General features: G+C 47.8%; 3 protein-coding genes and 1 long non-coding RNA gene across 5 annotated transcripts; 1 reads left to right on the forward strand and 3 right to left on the reverse strand.

The window, feature by feature from the left end:
* Nucleotides 1-2,490: 2,490 nt before the first annotated feature.
* Nucleotides 2,491-4,582, reverse strand: LOC123131480 (programmed cell death protein 7). 2 transcript variants are annotated; one of them, XM_044551152.1, is made up of 5 exons: nt 4,238-4,582; nt 3,890-4,102; nt 3,374-3,448; nt 3,095-3,217; nt 2,491-2,903 (listed from the first exon to the last, which is right to left on the reverse strand). In XM_044551152.1, the coding sequence occupies exons 1-5, from the start codon at nt 4,490-4,492 to the stop codon at nt 2,769-2,771; spliced, it is 801 nt and encodes a 266-aa protein (XP_044407087.1). In that variant the 5' UTR covers nt 4,493-4,582; the 3' UTR covers nt 2,491-2,768. The 2 variants fall into 2 exon arrangements, with proteins under 2 accessions (XP_044407087.1, XP_044407086.1); XM_044551151.1 differs by having other exon boundaries at nt 2,491-2,906.
* Nucleotides 4,583-5,739: 1,157 nt separating this feature from the next.
* On the reverse strand, nt 5,740-8,370 carry LOC123129211 (uncharacterized). The gene is made up of 6 exons (XR_006463638.1): nt 8,101-8,370; nt 7,790-7,985; nt 7,440-7,698; nt 7,008-7,299; nt 6,524-6,916; nt 5,740-6,421 (listed from the first exon to the last, which is right to left on the reverse strand). It is a non-coding gene; the product is annotated as an uncharacterized lncRNA (long non-coding RNA).
* On the forward strand, nt 5,876-10,109 carry LOC123129210 (sucrose synthase 7). The gene is made up of 16 exons (XM_044549451.1): nt 5,876-6,037; nt 6,146-6,436; nt 6,546-6,738; nt 6,836-6,954; nt 7,048-7,264; nt 7,360-7,455; nt 7,540-7,716; nt 7,810-7,926; nt 8,023-8,189; nt 8,268-8,492; nt 8,596-8,917; nt 8,989-9,233; nt 9,356-9,494; nt 9,580-9,671; nt 9,760-9,783; nt 9,884-10,109. Exons 1-16 carry the CDS (start codon nt 5,919-5,921, stop codon nt 9,945-9,947), a joined length of 2,607 nt encoding a protein of 868 aa, XP_044405386.1. The 5' UTR covers nt 5,876-5,918; the 3' UTR covers nt 9,948-10,109.
* Nucleotides 10,110-10,418: 309 nt separating this feature from the next.
* LOC123129208 (protein argonaute 1C) lies at nt 10,419-16,957 on the reverse strand. Its single transcript, XM_044549450.1, has 23 exons — nt 16,813-16,957; nt 16,054-16,503; nt 15,721-15,929; nt 15,482-15,631; nt 15,248-15,381; nt 15,004-15,113; nt 14,773-14,879; nt 14,538-14,676; nt 14,341-14,457; nt 14,122-14,229; nt 13,845-13,916; nt 13,002-13,124; nt 12,666-12,831; nt 12,429-12,550; nt 12,212-12,349; nt 11,960-12,102; nt 11,818-11,880; nt 11,677-11,740; nt 11,458-11,593; nt 11,256-11,329; nt 11,072-11,166; nt 10,969-11,000; nt 10,419-10,850 (listed from the first exon to the last, which is right to left on the reverse strand). The coding sequence occupies exons 2-23, from the start codon at nt 16,468-16,470 to the stop codon at nt 10,633-10,635; spliced, it is 2,937 nt and encodes a 978-aa protein (XP_044405385.1). The 5' UTR covers nt 16,471-16,503; nt 16,813-16,957; the 3' UTR covers nt 10,419-10,632.
* Between the last annotated feature and the right edge of the window lie 475 nt (nt 16,958-17,432).

Consider the following 17,432-nt stretch of genomic DNA (forward strand, 5'->3'; position numbering starts at 1 on the left):
GAGAGAGAGAGAGAGAGAGAGAGAGAAAGGCCACCGAAATAACTGCCAATCCCTGGACTCGCTTGGTTTCCTTCCATAGCTACCTCCACAGAAAAATTGTTTATTTACCCATAAGCAAAGTACCCTTGCTTCACGCAAACAAAAAAAAGGAAAGTGCCCTTGCAGTATTCACGTACCTAAGGTTGGTTTCCATTTGGTAGAATACTCAAAAATAGATTAATCAACTTTATAGTTAAATCACCTGTTGACGTCCTGGATTTTGAAGGTGATTTTGCAGACGTGGAAGGGAGATGATACCAACATGAGCATTGCCGAAGAGTTGAACCGGGAGTAAATCACATAGAACCACCATAATAGGTAGCACTGATGCTTCTTAACGTTCTCACCCGTTTGTTGGGCTGAGTTAGGATGGTCTGAATTTCTTGCCAAACACAAATAGTTGTACTACTAATTCACACGGCTTGCACAAGGCATCGTCGTCTCATCGTTTCTCAGGTTGCTACTCCCAGCTTCTTCCCGATGAACTTGGACAGGTTGGTGGGGCCATGCAGGTTTGCTGCTCGCATCTTCTTCTTGCAGCTGCATCTCCCTCCTCCTTATTTTTCTGCTTCCGGCCTCTGGCTCCGGTAGATCCTCCGGTGCCTTCGACGCTCTCCAGCGATTTGAATGACCGCGACTTGCCAGCATAGAACCTTGACGCCCCTCTCCTGCAAGTTGACAAATCCTTAGCATTCCATCCAAGATCATGCAGTTGGGCCATAAGGCTGGACATATCATACAGGTGTGGTGCTGGATGCCCCCCACGATCATTGTCGGAGCCCGGCACCCCCTCAGCTGTAACTGTATTTACCAGCCACAATGATTCAGCGGAAGAACAATCGGCGCCCAAGCCTGAGAAGATAGGAAAGGAGCACATACCATCCATGATCATCCTACCGTGTTGTGTTGTCGAGTACACATCCTACATTCTTTGTTTCCTTCTGTTGGATTAATTATGCATCTCTAGGATACCATTAGCAGGAACTGATTGCATCTAAATCACCTAAAAAGCATGAACAGAGAAAGTTTAGGGAATCTTTACATGTCACGGCAGTGGACATGATCGCCTGCTCGATGCAGGCGTGATGCAGGGGTGATGTAGTCGAGGTAGCAGTCCTCCTCAACGTCCTGATGCCCTCAGGACGCCACCGGCACTGCCCGGGGACAGCAGCGGTGGCTGGAGTAGGTCTTCCCGTCGCTGCAGCGCTCCCCCCGATCGGAAGGGGTGAGAGAATATCGGGAGGGGAGTGAAACCGTACGAAAATTGTGATTGCGCAGGCTGCCAACCCTCTCCCGTACCCCCTTTTATGTAGCGCTGGCGACAGGGGACCTAAACCATCAGTTGGTTTGGGTGCCCCCGATCAGGGCGCCTTAGTTGGGATAAAAAGCCCACGTACGTTGGTGCGTGGGGCCTTTTCTTTAACGTTATCTTTCCCCTTTTTTCTGTTAGACTAATAGATCTAACTAGCCTGTTAAGCCGTCAGATCAAAACCAACACCTTCTACTACTTTGTACTCCCTTATAGTCCAACAAAGAGAGTGGAATAAGACGAAATATATTCTGGTCCACTGGACTGGGGCACAAGTACAAGTGGGGCACGGGAATGGACTAAGCAGCAAGATAAGCATTCTGCACAAAATCAAAAACCATGTGGTGTGGGCATTTCTCAGCCAGATAATAATCATGTTGGCATTCCACTTCTATTATAACCCCCTTTCTACTCCTTTGCACTTTTATGTTCTCACTACCTTATATTTATGTACACAGGCCAGTGTGGAATACCGTCATGCCATTTAAATTAAGAAATACTCCCTTCCTTCACAAATATAAGATGTTCTAATTTTTTTTCCTGAATTGGATGTATACAAACCCGTTTTAGTGTGTTTGTTCACCAATTTCAGTTCGTATGTAGTCCATATTAAAGTATCCAAACATCTTATATTTGTGAATGAAGGGACTACTATATATATAGCACTGCGGAATTTGGTTCATGCTCTTTTTTTAGCTCATTCAGAGATATGCTTTCCGAACTACCAATACTAAAGTCGCTAAAATCTTGTTGCCGATACACTATCCGTTTTGCAGTTTCACTGTGAACGGCGGCATCACATAGAAACTAATCACACTTGCAGCAAGCCACTTGGGAGCCTCGGAAAACTTACATGTCAAAGAAAGACTTATGCATACATACATACTATGAGAAGCTGTCAACAGCAATCTGATGCAAAAATCAAACCGAATCCATGGCATATTAGCAGGCCAAACGCGTTCGCTGAGATGGATAACATACTTCTTCAGGATGTCGAACCAGGCACGATACATCTGCCTAACACAAGTTTACCCTTCCTGTAAAAAACGCCGCAGTATTGACAGCCAGGGAACAGAGAAGTGATATAGAGACACGACGAACTGGCCACAATAAGCGTCGAATCAGCGCCTTACACGCTCATCACCAGACACAAAACTACTAAGATAATACTACTAATTTTGTCATGAAAGGATCATGATATGATAGACACAGGCAGCTGCCAAGACAAGCGGAAGAAGAAAGCGGAAAACACAGGCTACATATGACCGAGGAGGTTCTACCGACAAGAACCAACCAAATTAACCCAGCAAGTTAGTCAGATCGATCAGGCAAGCAGCAAGCGACAGTGCCTAGCTAAGGGGTAGTTGTTCAGTTCACTTCAGTTCAAGCCATCCAGAGGAGAATGCCGGGACGGCCAGCTTCACTTCTTATGGACCCTGCAGTCCGGAGAGTTTGGCTGCAAGGGCAACAGGGGCTGCCTCGACGCGTCCGCACTGTTGAAATCGATGGCCAGGCCGACCGGGCTCGTGTCCTTGAGGCTCGACGACTTGCGTTTCTGCTGCAACACAAAGGACGGCATTGTTAATATTGTCACCAAGGTAACCAGGCTGACACTGACAGTAGGGTAGGTAATTCATGGTTTCGACTAACAGCTCTACTGCCTGTGTGTGTGCGTGTACTAAATTAAATTAAATCAGTAGTACACACTTGTGTGAGCTTTATGGTTGGTTGGTTGGTGCTTTTTACCTTGGTGGAATTACTGGCCGAGTGCTTTCTTTCGGACCGATGCTTCTGCTCCTTCTCCAGCAAGCACAGCAGCCTCTTGTTGGCTTCGTCGAGGGCTCTGTTCTCCTCGAATAGCAACTTAACCTTGAATTGAAACACGCAAGAAACTTCCAACCGTCAGAACCACACTAGCTTCACACAAATGAAATATATTGACATTCGCTGAGAAGGCGATAAAAGTCGCAGGTGCAGAACATGTTTGCAGTTGCAAGGGCAAGAGAGGTTCAGCATATATGGTACCTCCTCCTCTGCTTTGTTTAGGTTGGTCTTGAGTATCTCCTTGTCCCTCTGCAGCGCTTGCACTTGTTCAGTAAGCTGCGCGTGAGTAAGTAAGATGAATGTTGGAGGATCAGTCAGGTTGGTTAAACAGCACTGCACTAGTAATTACTACGAAGCAGCCACCGCAGTAGCATATAGGAGTATCATGCAAGCAAGCAGAGTGTTGAATGATGGTGACAGAGCTCTAGAGTTGATCCAACACCAAATCACCTCACCTGATTGATGGTGATGGAGCTCTACTATAGTTGCCAGACCAAAAACAAACCATGTAACAGGACAAGTCAAACTGGATTATGCATGAACTGAACAAAAGCTGTGGATGATATACTAATTCGTCAACTAACCAATTTTCCCAATGGCAGAACACACAAGTTCAGACAAGAAATCATATCCAGAATGTAGTAATCAGTGGATAACAGGAGTCATCAACCATGAAATGAATCAACTGATAATATGAGCGAGGAAAGTGTTACTGACGTCGGGGGCGTCCCTGAGGCGGTTGCGCAGGTCGTCGCTCTCCCTGGCGAGCTCGTCGCAGGACTCCATGGCGCGCTCCAGGTCGCGCTCGTAGAGGCCGCACTCCTTCTCGAGCCTGGCGGCGTGGGCGGCGAGCTGGTCGCGCGCGGCCGCCACGGCCTCCTTCTCCTCCACGCACCGCCGGATCCCCTCCGCGTTCATCGCCGACTCGTTCTGCACGCACCGCACGGGGCCGTCTCGATCCGTCAGGCAGGCATTCCGTCGAACAGCCAGCGAGCGAGCAGCCAGGTAACCGCCGATGCGGAACGGAACGGAACGGACGGGGAAAGGGGGAAGAGGCGGACGGACCTTGAGGAGGTCGATGCGGCGGGCGGCGGCGTGGAGTTCCTCCTCGAGCGCGAAGACGCGGTCCTGGAGGCGGCGGCGCAGGTCCTCGGAGGCGGCGAGCTTGGCTCGGAGCGAGCGGTCGGGCACGGGGAGGCCGAGGGAGGCCTCGATGGAGTCGCGCACGTACTCCTCCGCGCCGCCGGGGAGGGCCGGCCCGGCGGGGGGAGGCGGGGGGCGGGGAGGAGGGGGCGCGTCCTTGCCGTCGGCCGGCGCCATGGATCGATCGATCAGTCGGTCGCCGGTGCGTTCGCCGCCGGCGAGGGGAGGAGGTGGGGGTGGGATTTGGATTTTGAATTTCTGCGGAAGGAACGGGAAGGAGAGAGAGGAAACCGTCCTGCTAAGTAACCGTTGGCGGGCCATCGGGCCGTTCGCTTGCGTGGGCCCCCTTCTCTCACCGCCCCACTGGCCCGTCGCGGCCCGTTCTCGGCCCTTTCTCTGCTTCCTTAGTCCTTACTGCCAGCTTCGATTCAAATTTTTTTTCTGAGGTTTTTTTTATCGTTGACACCCGATGTCGATCCTCGTGTTTTAGAGAATGAATTTCTTTGTTAATAACTCGGCTTTCATAAATCTTGTCCTAATCTGTGAGGTTAGAACTACAAGAAAGGAACCATATAGGAGTGAAAAACGTGTACCCATTTCATATGGATATTTTCTTAATTCTTTTCAAAAGTCGGCTCAACGAAGGTCCTAATTGTAGGACGGTTGTGCTTGTGGAATGCTTCTAGTACAACACCGTGATGTACGGAAATCATATGAAATTCAAAATCTTTCCAAGTTGTGTGTGTATATGCATACCTCTACCTCTGGATGGAAACTCCCAGGGGCAGTCCTGGCGTGTCAGGGGGCCTAGCGCAAAATATCGATGAGGCCCTCTTATATGCAAGCACGAATAAAAAAGCACCTTTTTTCCATGTCAACTAAAGATCAACACTAGACACAAAAGGTAAATTGTTGATTGTTATAACTTGCACTAAGCATAAAACCTATGAAGACTTTTATCTCAATTCGAATTTTGCTTCAGCAATGTCCATCTTCACTCAATATATTGGAACTCCTCGTCTAATTAATTAATCTGTTTCCACGAGTTTGTAGACATTTTTTAAGACATGTGCACGAGTGCATAGAATACAAGACTCTTCTGCATGTGAAGGTAGAAACCCAAAAGGCTAGGCTAGGTAAAAGGTAACCTAGCTAGCTTAGTTATCTATGCCACCACGCCAAAGCAAACCTCAGAGCCAACAAATCGTTCTTCCTAATTTTACACCCAGATAAGATTTAACCGACATGCAATTTGGTTCTGCATTAACAAGAGGACATGAATTAAATTGAATGTTTTTGTGCCAAGGATTAATCGAATCTTGCATGGCATAATTATAACATGTAAACGAATTGATTAACGAGGGGAATAAAATGCCTTGCTTAAAGTGTCGCCCATCCTTCTTCTTTCCTTTGCTTCCTCTCCTTCCTCTCTTGCCTTTCATCTTCCTCATCTCCTCTGAAAGAGACAGACAGAGACAGAGACAGATACAGAGGAGAGCATAATTAGTTAACTTGCTTCCATCTTCCTCCCCTTGCCTATAAACTTGCCTTGCCATCACATAACACCACCACCAAGCCAAACCACCTCCACCTCAGCTCAGCCATGGCCTCCTCCTCCTCCTCCTCCTCCTACATGCCCCTCAGGAGGTCCGACAGCGTCGCCGACATGATGCCCGAGGCGCTGCGCCAGAGCCGCTACCAGATGAAGAGGTGCTTCCAGAGGTACCACACAAACACAAACACTCCTTTCTTTCTTCATTTCTTTCTCTCTCTGAAATGTATGCAGACAAACGCCCATGCATGATGGATGGGTCCTTCCTTGCTCTGCAGGTACGTCTCCAAGGGCAGGAGGCTGATGAAGAACCAGCAGCTGATGGAGGAGCTGGAGGCGTCGGCGGGCGACGACAAGCCCGAGAAGGCCAGGCTCGCCGAGGGCTTCCTCGGCTACGTCATCTGCTCCACGCAGGAGGCCGTCGTGCTCCCTCCCCTCGTCGCCTTCGCCGTCCGGACCAACCCCGGCGTCTGGGAGTTCATCAGGGTGCACTCCGGGGACCTCTCCGTCGAGGAGATCACGCCATCCGCTTACCTCAAGTGCAAGGAGACCCTCTACGACGAAAAATGGTACTGCACCATTAATTCATCTATACATACTACAAGAAAGAAAGAAACCTGATGAGCAAAATGTTAGTAGAACCCAGGCTTGATTACCTGCTGCTGTTGTTTTCTTCAGGGCGCGCGATGATAACTCGCTGGAGGTCGATTTCGGCGCGCTGGACCTCTCCACGCCTCACCTGACGCTGCCGTCGTCCATCGGGAATGGGATGCAGTTCGTCTCCCGGTTCATGTCCTCGAAGCTAAGCGGCAAGCCGGAGAGCATGAAGCCGCTGCTGGACTACCTGCTCGCGCTGAACTACCGTGGCGAAGTAAGCATGCATATTGATTGGTCATTCCATTCAGTAAGCTTGTTGGTACGCAGGGAGCTAACTGGAATGAGCTCGGTCTTTCCTTTCTGTCATCCAGAAACTGATGATCAGCGACACCCTAGACACCGCCGACAAGCTTCAAACAGCATTGCTTCTCGCAGAGGTCTTTATCTCCAGCCTAGAGAAGAGCACACCGTACCAGCAGTTTGAACAAAGGTAAATGGCAGATCATTCATTCTGTAACCAGACATGTACAAACATATTCGTACCTGACCGACCGATGATATGGTTGCCGGCCGGCCGTTGCAGGTTTCAGGAGTGGGGTTTGGAGAAGGGGTGGGGTGACACTGCCGAAACATGCAGAGAAACACTCAACTTCCTCTCCGAAGTGCTCCAGGCGCCGGATCCCATCAACATGGAGAAGTTCTTCAGCAGGGTGCCGTCGGTGTTCAACATCGTCATCTTCTCCATCCATGGTTACTTTGGTCAAGAGAAGGTCCTTGGGTTGCCAGACACCGGTGGTCAGGTACAGTGATCCTTATATCACACTGGTAGATAACCCTGAATCCACAATTATACATGCTTGAAACAGAAGCCAACAGATCAATCCTTTCTTGGCAGGTAGTTTACATCCTGGACCAAGTTAGAGCTCTTGAACAGGAATTGTTGCAAAGAATCAGGAAGCAGGGCCTGAACGTTACCCCGAGGATTCTTGTGGTAAGCTTCGATCGCCTTCATTAAACCACCATGGCCTAACAGTCCAGGGAGGGGGCATCTGACAGCTCCTCGCTCGTGTTGCAGTTAACAAGACTCATACCGGACGCAAAGGGCACCAAGTGCAACGTTGAGCTTGAACCGGTCGAGCACACGAAACACTCGAGCATCCTCCGCGTGCCATTCAAAACTGACGATGGGAAAGATCTTCGTCAGTGGGTCTCCCGGTTTGACATTTATCCTTACCTGGAGAGATATGCTCAGGTATGTAAGCTAGGAATTTCCTAGGTACTGACATCACCTTGTGAATGAACTGAATGTGACACTGATAACAAACCTTTATCGTGGTGGTTTCAGGATTCTTCTGTCAAGATTCTTGACATTCTGGAGGGGAAGCCAGACATGGTCATCGGCAATTACACCGATGGCAATCTAGTAGCATCCCTCTTGTCGAGCAAGCTAGGAGTTACCCAGGTGAAATGAGCCATCAAAATGGAATTCTGAAAAGAATGTTCTTCTGTCACCAGCCAAATCTGACATGACATTACCAAAAAATTCATCAACTGACAGGGAACGATCGCACATGCTCTTGAGAAGACAAAGTACGAGGATTCGGATGTCAAGTGGAGAGAAATGGATCACAAGTACCATTTCTCCTGCCAATTTACTGCCGACATGATTGCCATGAACACTAGCGACTTCATCATCGCTAGCACCTACCAAGAAATAGCAGGAAGGTCAGTCACTCCGTAAACTAAAAGCATTCTCTCAGCAATGTCGCGCAACTGATCCCAGGATTCCCTGACAAAATGCAGCAAAGACAAACCAGGCCAGTATGAGAGCCACTACGCCTTCACAATGCCAGGGCTGTGTCGCTACGCCACAGGCGTCAACGTCTTTGACCCCAAGTTCAACATCGCCGCCCCAGGCGCTGATCAATCTGTTTACTTCCCCTTCACGCAAAAGCAGGCACGGCTGACAGACCTGCACCCCCAAATCGAGGAGCTACTCTACAGCAAGGAGGACAATGATGAGCACTTGTAAGTATATATATGTACATATTCCTTGGTAATAGGCTTTTTTATTTACCATTTGACAAACATTAATTGCTAATAACTCTGAACTGTGATATGGTTGAATCAGAGGGTACCTACAAGACAGAAGCAGGCCAATCATTTTCTCTATGGCAAGGCTTGACAAGGTGAAGAACATTACCGGGCTGGTCGAGTGGTATGGTGAGAACAAGAAGCTCAGGGACCTTGTCAACCTGGTCATCGTTGGGGGGCTCCTGGAACCTTCACAGTCAAATGACAGAGAAGAGATCGAGGAGATCAACAAGATGCACAGCTTGATGGACAAGTACCAGCTCAAGGGACAGATCCGCTGGATCAAAGCACAGACCGAGCGCGTGCGCAACGGTGAGCTGTACCGTTGCATTGCAGACACCAGGGGCGCCTTCGTTCAGGTAAAAAAAACTCAAATACAGTTAAGCATGAAACTCAAGCACTGACTATGTGACTGAATCGTGTCTTTCAGCCTGCACTCTACGAGGCATTTGGACTGACGGTCATCGAGGCGATGAACTGTGGGCTGCCAACCTTTGCAACAAATCAAGGAGGACCCGCAGAAATCATCGTCAATGAGGTTTCGGGTTTCCACATCAACCCACTCAACGGCAAGGAGGCAAGCGACAAGATAGCAGCCTTCTTTCAGAAATGCAAGGAGGACCCCACCTACTGGAACAAGATGTCCACTGCTGGACTCCAGCGCATCTATGAGTGGTACCAAGGATCTTCTAAAACCTAAATTTATACAGTCATTATCCTAAAATCGAGTGCACTTACTAACACGTTGTGCTTTCTCTTTGCAAACTAATTTAACAATGCCTTGTCTATGATTGTAGTTACACGTGGCAGATTTACGCAACTAAAGTTCTGAACATGGGGTCGATGTACGGCTTCTGGAGGACTCTGAACAAGGAAGAGAGGCAGGCCAAACAGCTCTACCTACAGATGTTCTACAACCTTCAGTTCAGGCAGCTGGTAAGTTGAGAAAAACCAGCACAAGACCAACACAACAGAACCCAACCCAATTTTCACTGATGTCATCTGTTACTACTGTTTTCAGGTGAAGACTGTCCCGAAGGTGGGCGAACAACCCGCACAGCCTACGACGGGAAGCACGGCGCCCGCTAGGATTGCGCCGAGGCCAAGAGAAAGGCAAGTGTGCCCGCTGTTACGAAATTTACTGAAGAGACCGCGGGGGAGCAGCTAACTGACCTGACCGTTTGTTGTTTCGACTCTTCAGAAGGCCACGGACGAGGATTCAGAGGTGAGAATTGCCATCAATCATCAAGCTGCAAAACAGAAAAAGAAGCATCAGGTCACATTTGCATAAAACTGATTAATATCTGAATAATGTGTTTGTGCAGGATAGCGACCAACTTATTCGGCCCAGTGCTCCCACCCTCCAACTTCTCCCAGGATGCAGCCTGAAGTGAAGACCAAACACCATAAACCAGAACTGTGCTTGCTTGAGTGAGAAGTGTGTTGCACCCTGTTCCTGTGTGTGTGCCATTGATTTGGAAAGTTCCAATGAAACTGGAACTGTCCATGATGATTGTGAGGGTAATGCAAAGTGTGAAGAAAAGGGGAAATGTGAGCCCTGCACTCATTATGAGTGAAGCAACAGCAGTTAACTGCTTCTGCATCATGCAAAAGCAACAAATACTGATAACTTATCAGTGATAACACAACAACATAAAGCAAGTATCACCATTGACAGCAGAGCAGAACTAGCAAAGCTCAAAAACGGCTACAGGAACTAACTTGCAAACTTACACTTGACAGTCGACACCTCTCCACCGCACATTCATCCTCGACGTCGCCAAGATAGAGCCAAGTGATTTTAGTAAAGCAGCAAAAAGAAGAAGAATAACAGCGCAAGCCGTGGCTTGAATGCTCGGGTTTTCAAGCTCCAGGCCCTTAAAAAGTACTCAAGATTCAACATTTACAACATAACAAAGTACACACATAGATGGTACTTAAGCAAACATAGACCAGCATAGTACGGCGCACGAGACAGCGGCTGGCGGATTATTACTACTTTCTTCACATAATTACAATGACAAGGGGCGACACGCCGACTTAAGGAGCATTTTAAGCTCCGCCTTCATGGGCTTCAGCAGTAGAACATGACGTTCTTCACATTGTCCTTCAGAGCTGGAAGGGGCTTAACAGCTGCACCGCCGGGGGCCCGAGTACCATGTGACGCCGACGAGCCGGACGTCGGTCCACGCCCACCGGGCCCACTTGCCATAGAGCCACTGTCGGAGCTCTCTGGCTCCATGTAGAAACGGGCACGGAAGGCGGCCAGATGAGCATAGTATGCAGGTGGAACTGCAGTGGAACAATTCAGGAAAGATGGCTTCAGTAAGGAGACAAAGCGGTAGAAATATTTTTCACCGAAACAAGGCAGTGGAACTTTGAGAGTGATCCCTGGAAGAAGGTGACTTACCAATCGACACCGAACGAGTGCACCTCGCGTAGCTGCAGAAGTGACGCAAGTTAGAAAGTAATTTTCAGTAAAAAAAAAATCACTGAAGGAGAGGGGGGCTCACGTGTAGCAGAGGTTGTTGGTAAGCGTCTGCAGTCCGTCAGCCGTGAAGTTGTTCTCGTCCCACAAGACATGATAATGAGCAGGGCGGCTGGTGCCCTAGAAGAGACAAGAGGATATTGTATAGATTGTCTGTTGGATCATTAGATCTCAAGATGAGATGTAAGCAAATTCTGTCTGGTGATTACCTTGATGCCAGCATGGCTGCACAAGTAGAAGTCAAATTCAGTCGGATGACATATCTTCGTGTCCACCACAGTACCTTCAGATGTAGAGCATGGGGGGAAGGAAGGAAGCCCATTTTGAGACGAGTCAGCAGCAGCAGAGTACATTGGCGAAACTATATATAGTAGCAATGTGTGGTATGAGTTGTTTAGAAAATGTATGCACCTGGGAGTATGTTCCCACTCCTGTCCATCGAGTTCTTATCATTGTGATTGTGCGCAAATAGTCTCGTGTGGTGGCGTTTCTGAACCACGATGAAAGTCACCTGTGGTTGGTAGTTTGCCTCCAGGGAAGCACAGGCCTGGGTCACACACAATGAGATCAGGATCTAATGGAAACATCTGAGTACGGATACATAAAGAACTGGATAAAGTAGGTACTTACTTTTCGGATCGCATTGAGTTCAAACAACAGAACTTGGTAAAACTGGCCCTCGCTAACGCCATCCCTGACAAAGGTGTAGAAGACAGGGCATCAGTGAAAGCAGACAGCACATGACCTGGTGTTCTCTGATTGGGCACAAACCTGTAAAATATTATCCGCTGAGGCTTCTCACCAGTTGATTTCTTAAAGGATATAAGTAGCTCCCTGCATTATTGTAGTGTACTGAATTGTTAGCAGTGTTCATATCGAAGAACTATTAAAATAGACGAGCACAGCAGCGTACCTAATCATGCCACTACTGACTGGTCCTTTCTGTGGATCTTGCCGGACCTTGTACAAATCCTCTATCAGCTCTTGCCGGTGCGCCTGAGCAGAAACTAACCCCGCGTACCTCGTAACCTCGGGCCAATCTTGGGAGGCTACAACCTACAAGACAGCACACAGTGACTGATCAGCAGAGTACCAAACCCCTCTTGCAAAAAAAAAGTCAAATACTCGAGAACAGGTAGTCAGGTACTAATATTTTTCAACTTACAGCAGCAATTGAGGGACTGCTGTCCTCGCCAGGATGTGGATGGGTCACATCAGCACCAAATATGATTGTAGGTCTATCGGTGACCAGGGGAATACGCCTCGACAATGCATCCACCAGCACAGTGTTCCTGCCCCCCACCTTACAAAGCGAAAACAGGATAAGGAACATGGAACAAAGATGTAAATTGTGAAGAAAAGCAGCATCAGGGCACACTAACCTTGACATTTATCTTCAGTGCAATATTTGCATAAATTTGCTTGTTCAATTTGAACACCTGCTTTGTGCAACAGCATTGTGAAACTATTCCAAGATCTATTTCGCACACGCGCTTCAAATCACCTAACATCAGATAAAGAAACAAGTAACTGTAACAACGAACATCATGAATGTGCACAACAATAGTGAGAATTCAACAATAAACAGTAAACTTAGGAAGGTTGCATTCGTCAGATACCATAAAGCGAGCCGTTGTTATCAGGAAGGATTCCAATAAGCAGATCGAGCTCCCGGCGCTGGGGTCCAAGAATGTTCATTGCCTCATGGTACCGAGCTTTGAGAGCTCGCTCCACTTGATCCGGACGTGCACTCATAGGTGGGAGAACAGGCTCCAGAGCGAAGTCCTATCATGATGATGCATGATACTGTTACTGCTGCAGAAGACTAGATGAAGAAGGCTCAAAGTACAAAGCCTACGATTCATGTTGATGATTTTATATCTATGGATCTTGGTGTGATTCCTTCATGCTGATATGCGCATTAATTTTGCAGGAAGCATGCCAAGAATACTTGCCATTCCCGAGTCTTGGCACATCTGAGCAAGTTGATGGCAGAAATCACGAGCAAGCTTGTCCGGCACATTGCGGGCAAAATTGACGCACATCCAGCTTCTGACTTTGCCACCATTTACCATTTTCTGGTTATGAAAAATGAAAAGGGGCATTAGATATTTATGGAGAATAAACAAATATATACGTCTATTTGGTTAACGAAACTTGGTCAGTGCTGAAAACCAATCGACTTTCAGGGGAAAAATCTGACATCAACTGATTGATGTTGGGCAGAAACTTCAGATGAAAAGAACTGTCAGTTACAAAACACTATCTTTTCAATACTCATTTGTTTTGTATTGTGCAATTCAACAGATAAGGCATGTAAGCACAGTCTTCTGACTTCCGTTTTTTTTGTAGGGCTAAGATGAAGCAAAAGTAAGAAACGGGTAGATCAAAACCAGGAGCTGCTAAGGTCAAACTTTCTAGCTGGAAAGCTGCGTATCACGAAGCTTGCCAACATAAAAAAAATGCAGGGCGCAAAGGCCGTGGTTCATAGGAGCTGTTGACATGCACAGTACTGCTTCAGTGTTTCTGAAGCAAGTTGCTTGCAAACAACTTGGCTAAGAGTTGTTTATTCAATCTTTGCTAGTTGTTGGCTGGGCACAAAGTCTAACTAGCAAGTTATTTGATTCAATCTTCAGTTGGTTCCCCTTTTGGTTCCCTCCCTTTCGGTTATTTCCATCTATCAGAGATGAGGCTACTTTAGAGTCAAGTCAGCAAAAAAAAAAGAAGAAAAGATAGCCTTTGTTCCCAAAACAAAAGATGAGTGAACTTTGTGAAGAGAAGAATATTTATGTGATTACCTTGTTCATCATATTCCACTGACCAACTCTAGGTATACAATCCTTTTCTCTACCAGTCTCGTTGTACTTAAGCTGCATCAAGAGAAAAGGTGGCATAAAGCATGTCTGTAAAGTCGAAAGTTTACAGGGAAAGCAGCTTAAGGCATCACTTTCTGTAACAGCCAATGAGCCAAAGAGAGGATGCCCCATTCGCTTAGCGCAACTGCACTGCCGGGAGATGACAAAGGGTACACCGGCGAAATAGCGAGTAAAATTCACAATAAGTGGGACGACCTACCCGTGGGGCCGGTAAAATCCGTGCATCTACCGATGCCAGACAATCGCTAATCTTAATGCCGAACTCTTTCGCATAAGGATCCTCTTGATAAGCATTGTGTTTGACCATCTGTGTTTCGAATAAACAAAACAAAAAAGAGGGGCAAGAGTTATGTACTGAAGTTGCACCAACAATTATATGTAGAAACACATCAGACATGAAAAGCAAGAAATTTCATGCCTGGGTTATATCACGCTCCCGGTCGCGCGGGTACTGACATGTCTCATCCAAGAGAGCTCTTATCTGATTCTGGTTTAACCTCTTGGAGTACCTCTGCCCCTCCACTATTTTGCAGACCTGAACAAGCTCAACTGTAGTCAGAACATATCCAAATGAAAATGGTTTGAACATTTAATTGCTTTGGGCACTTGGCTTACCTCCATAGGCAAGTAATTTGGACGCTGCTGATTGCCAACTTGGAGGCAAGGCAGGTATGTGTGCTGGATCGCAAAGCCGTATGTCTCCTGAAAGTATTGTACGACTGACTTTACTGTGCCCCCTTCGTCAACAGGAAAACTGCGGCATGAAGAACATCAGATCATTTTCAGGGAATACAGAAATAGAATCACAGGGGTAAATGCTTTCTGGAAATATCATAACAAACTTGCATACGTTAGCTCTCGAGTTGCCTGAGTTGTCAGACCAGATATCCGGTACTTCCTTCGCATGTTGCCACGATGAGTAACTTCCACCTTTACTCCTCTCAGTGCCTTCTTGATCTATGGTATCAACAAGAGCACAGAAATCAGTTTTTGAACAGTAGGCATTGAGCAAATTTTAGCTCAAGAAACCCACATTTTATTTGCTCTCTCTTAAAAGGAAAAGTTAGTTTCACGGGGAGACCTTAACACGCTCGGCGTCTGAGAGGGGCCTCGAATGGATGTCAGAACGCAGCAGCTGCGCGGCATAATCGATTACAGGCAATGGCTCAATGAAAGCTGTCGCTGACATATCTGCAAAAGCACAAGAGGAAAAATAAATAAATAAACACATTTTTCTCTCAAACGGAAGATACAATAAATCCAAAGTAACAAAATCATGCAGAACATAATACGATATGAAGGTTTGAGAGGTGAGATCCTTTTACCAATATTGAGTGACAGGCCCATCTGAGTCGGCCGGATGCTCTGGTAAAACCCGCGCCAGCTCTCTAATCCGTCGCCGAGGGGCTGCCTCCTGCCCAGGTCGGGCGAAAAGAACGATCGTCCAAACGGCGCATATCTGTCGGAAAAAACAATTAGAGAAATTATCTTCCTTCATTTCTTGAATAAATGATCGCTGTCAAATACATATATAACTGGCGCGTCTGCGTCGTTACAACCTTGCAGAGGGCAGCTCCCGCAGCACAATGTCAAGGACCTGCAACGCCTCCTGAGGAGCCTCCGCGTGCCTCCCGGCCAGAAACATCCCGAGGCGATGGAGGTCGGCTCGTGCGGCGAACTTAATCACCACCTTGAAATTCCTCTGCCGCCTGAATCAAACGGAAGAAGAAAGTTAAGTTCAGAAACACTGAGCATATTTGTTCAGGTCTGAATAAATATGGACTGCGAAATGGCTGACCTCTGGGCGCCGGAGCCATCGTCGTCGTCAAGCAGAGTGATCTGAAACTCTTTGGAAGTGAACGGCAACGGGCCTGCGGTGTAGAGGCTCTTCCTGCCGTCGTACGCCGGCAGCCTCCCGCCGAGGTAGGCCGCCCGGTGCAGGCTCACCAGCTCGTTGATCACGGCCCGGTTGACGACGCGCGAGGTGACCTCCGGGGTGATCGAAACCTGCGGTTGAAATTCAGTTAACTAGTTTTGGCAGGACAGTAACAAAAAATAAAAGTACCTAGATCACAAGTCACAAGGATAATATTATTGTAAATAAATAAAATCAAGAGAGCAGCAGACGCACATCGTAGTGGTGGAGGTCCTTGTCCGGCAGCTGTGCGATGAAATGGTTGGCCTTGACCAGGCACCTGGTGCCGGCGCTGCCCTTGCCCGGCCGCAGCGGGAACCGGATAGCCTTGCTGGACGCCGGGATCGCGGCCTCGGCCTGCGTGGGCGAAGTTTCTTCCATTGCTTGGCGCAGCTCGGGAGCCAGGCGGCCCAACGGCCCTGCGGCGGGAGCGGAGGAGGGACCGGCGCCACGGGCAGCACGGCCCCTGCCTCTGCCGGCGGCCGCATCGTGTCTTGGCTGCTGCGGCGGGGCGCCGCGCCCTCCCCCTTGCGGCTGCTGCTGCAGAGGGAATGGGCCTCCGGGGCGCGGGCCCTCGGCGGCGGCGGCAGGAGGAGGATACTGCTGCTGCGGCCTTCCCCTCCGTGACCCCATGGATTCCGGCGAATCGAATCGGGGACTGCAAGTCTGCAAAAGATGGATGAATAGATTAGAGTACAACTTATCCGATGTCCACACTGGAAAAGTAGGCTATCATAAATGTGAGGGAGTAAAACAAACTTGAGAGAATCAATCATCCAATCCGTACTAGTGATCCTAATAGCAAGTAATAGAGTGTTGATGGAAACCAAGCAAGGAACAAGATAAGATACTAAGATGAAATTGTTTGTCGGAAAACCAAACAAACAAAAAGGAAGAAGATTGGATTGATGGCATGCTCTGGAGGCAGTAGAAACAAGGAAAGAAAGAAAGAAAGAAAGAAAGAAAGAAGATTACCTAGCGATTGCTTTGGTGGGAGTCGGATGAACTTCTACGTGCTGGTGGTGGGAGAAAGAGGCTCCCTCGCTGGAGTCAGAGTGGTGGGAGGAAGAGGAAAGTAGGAGGCACTTGGAAAGAGGAAAGTCAGAGAAAGAGAGACTGAGTGGAGTGGAACGTCCAGCAAGTGCATGATGTGATGGGATAGAGTATGCTGACATGTTGCGCACGTGTCGACTCATCCCTCCACCGTCCCCTCCAGCCTGGCATCCATATCCCTACATTTCACCACTCTATTAGGGACTCAACTGGACTGGAGTGTCGGCACCTATCTTTTCTTTTTAATACCAATAATTTTACTCATTTGTATTTTCAATTTTACTTGTCATATTATTCCAAATCTTCATGTTTCATACACCCAAATCTCAGAGCAACATAATGTTTCATCTACTAACTAGTATTGATAATTGTTGGCCCATACGCATAACACGGGTCCACCAAAAGCACGCACGGACTGCAAAACTATATCTCGTCATCAAATTCCACAGCAAAGGGCTGGTCTGTTAGCGCACATTTAAAGGAAAAGCAAAAGCAAATGAGAGATAAGACCAAATGTAATCAAATACATTATTTTATAACAT

Source organism: Triticum aestivum, chromosome 6A (genome assembly GCF_018294505.1).
Source record: "Triticum aestivum cultivar Chinese Spring chromosome 6A, IWGSC CS RefSeq v2.1, whole genome shotgun sequence".
In the NCBI taxonomy this organism is placed as follows: domain Eukaryota; kingdom Viridiplantae; phylum Streptophyta; class Magnoliopsida; order Poales; family Poaceae; genus Triticum; species Triticum aestivum.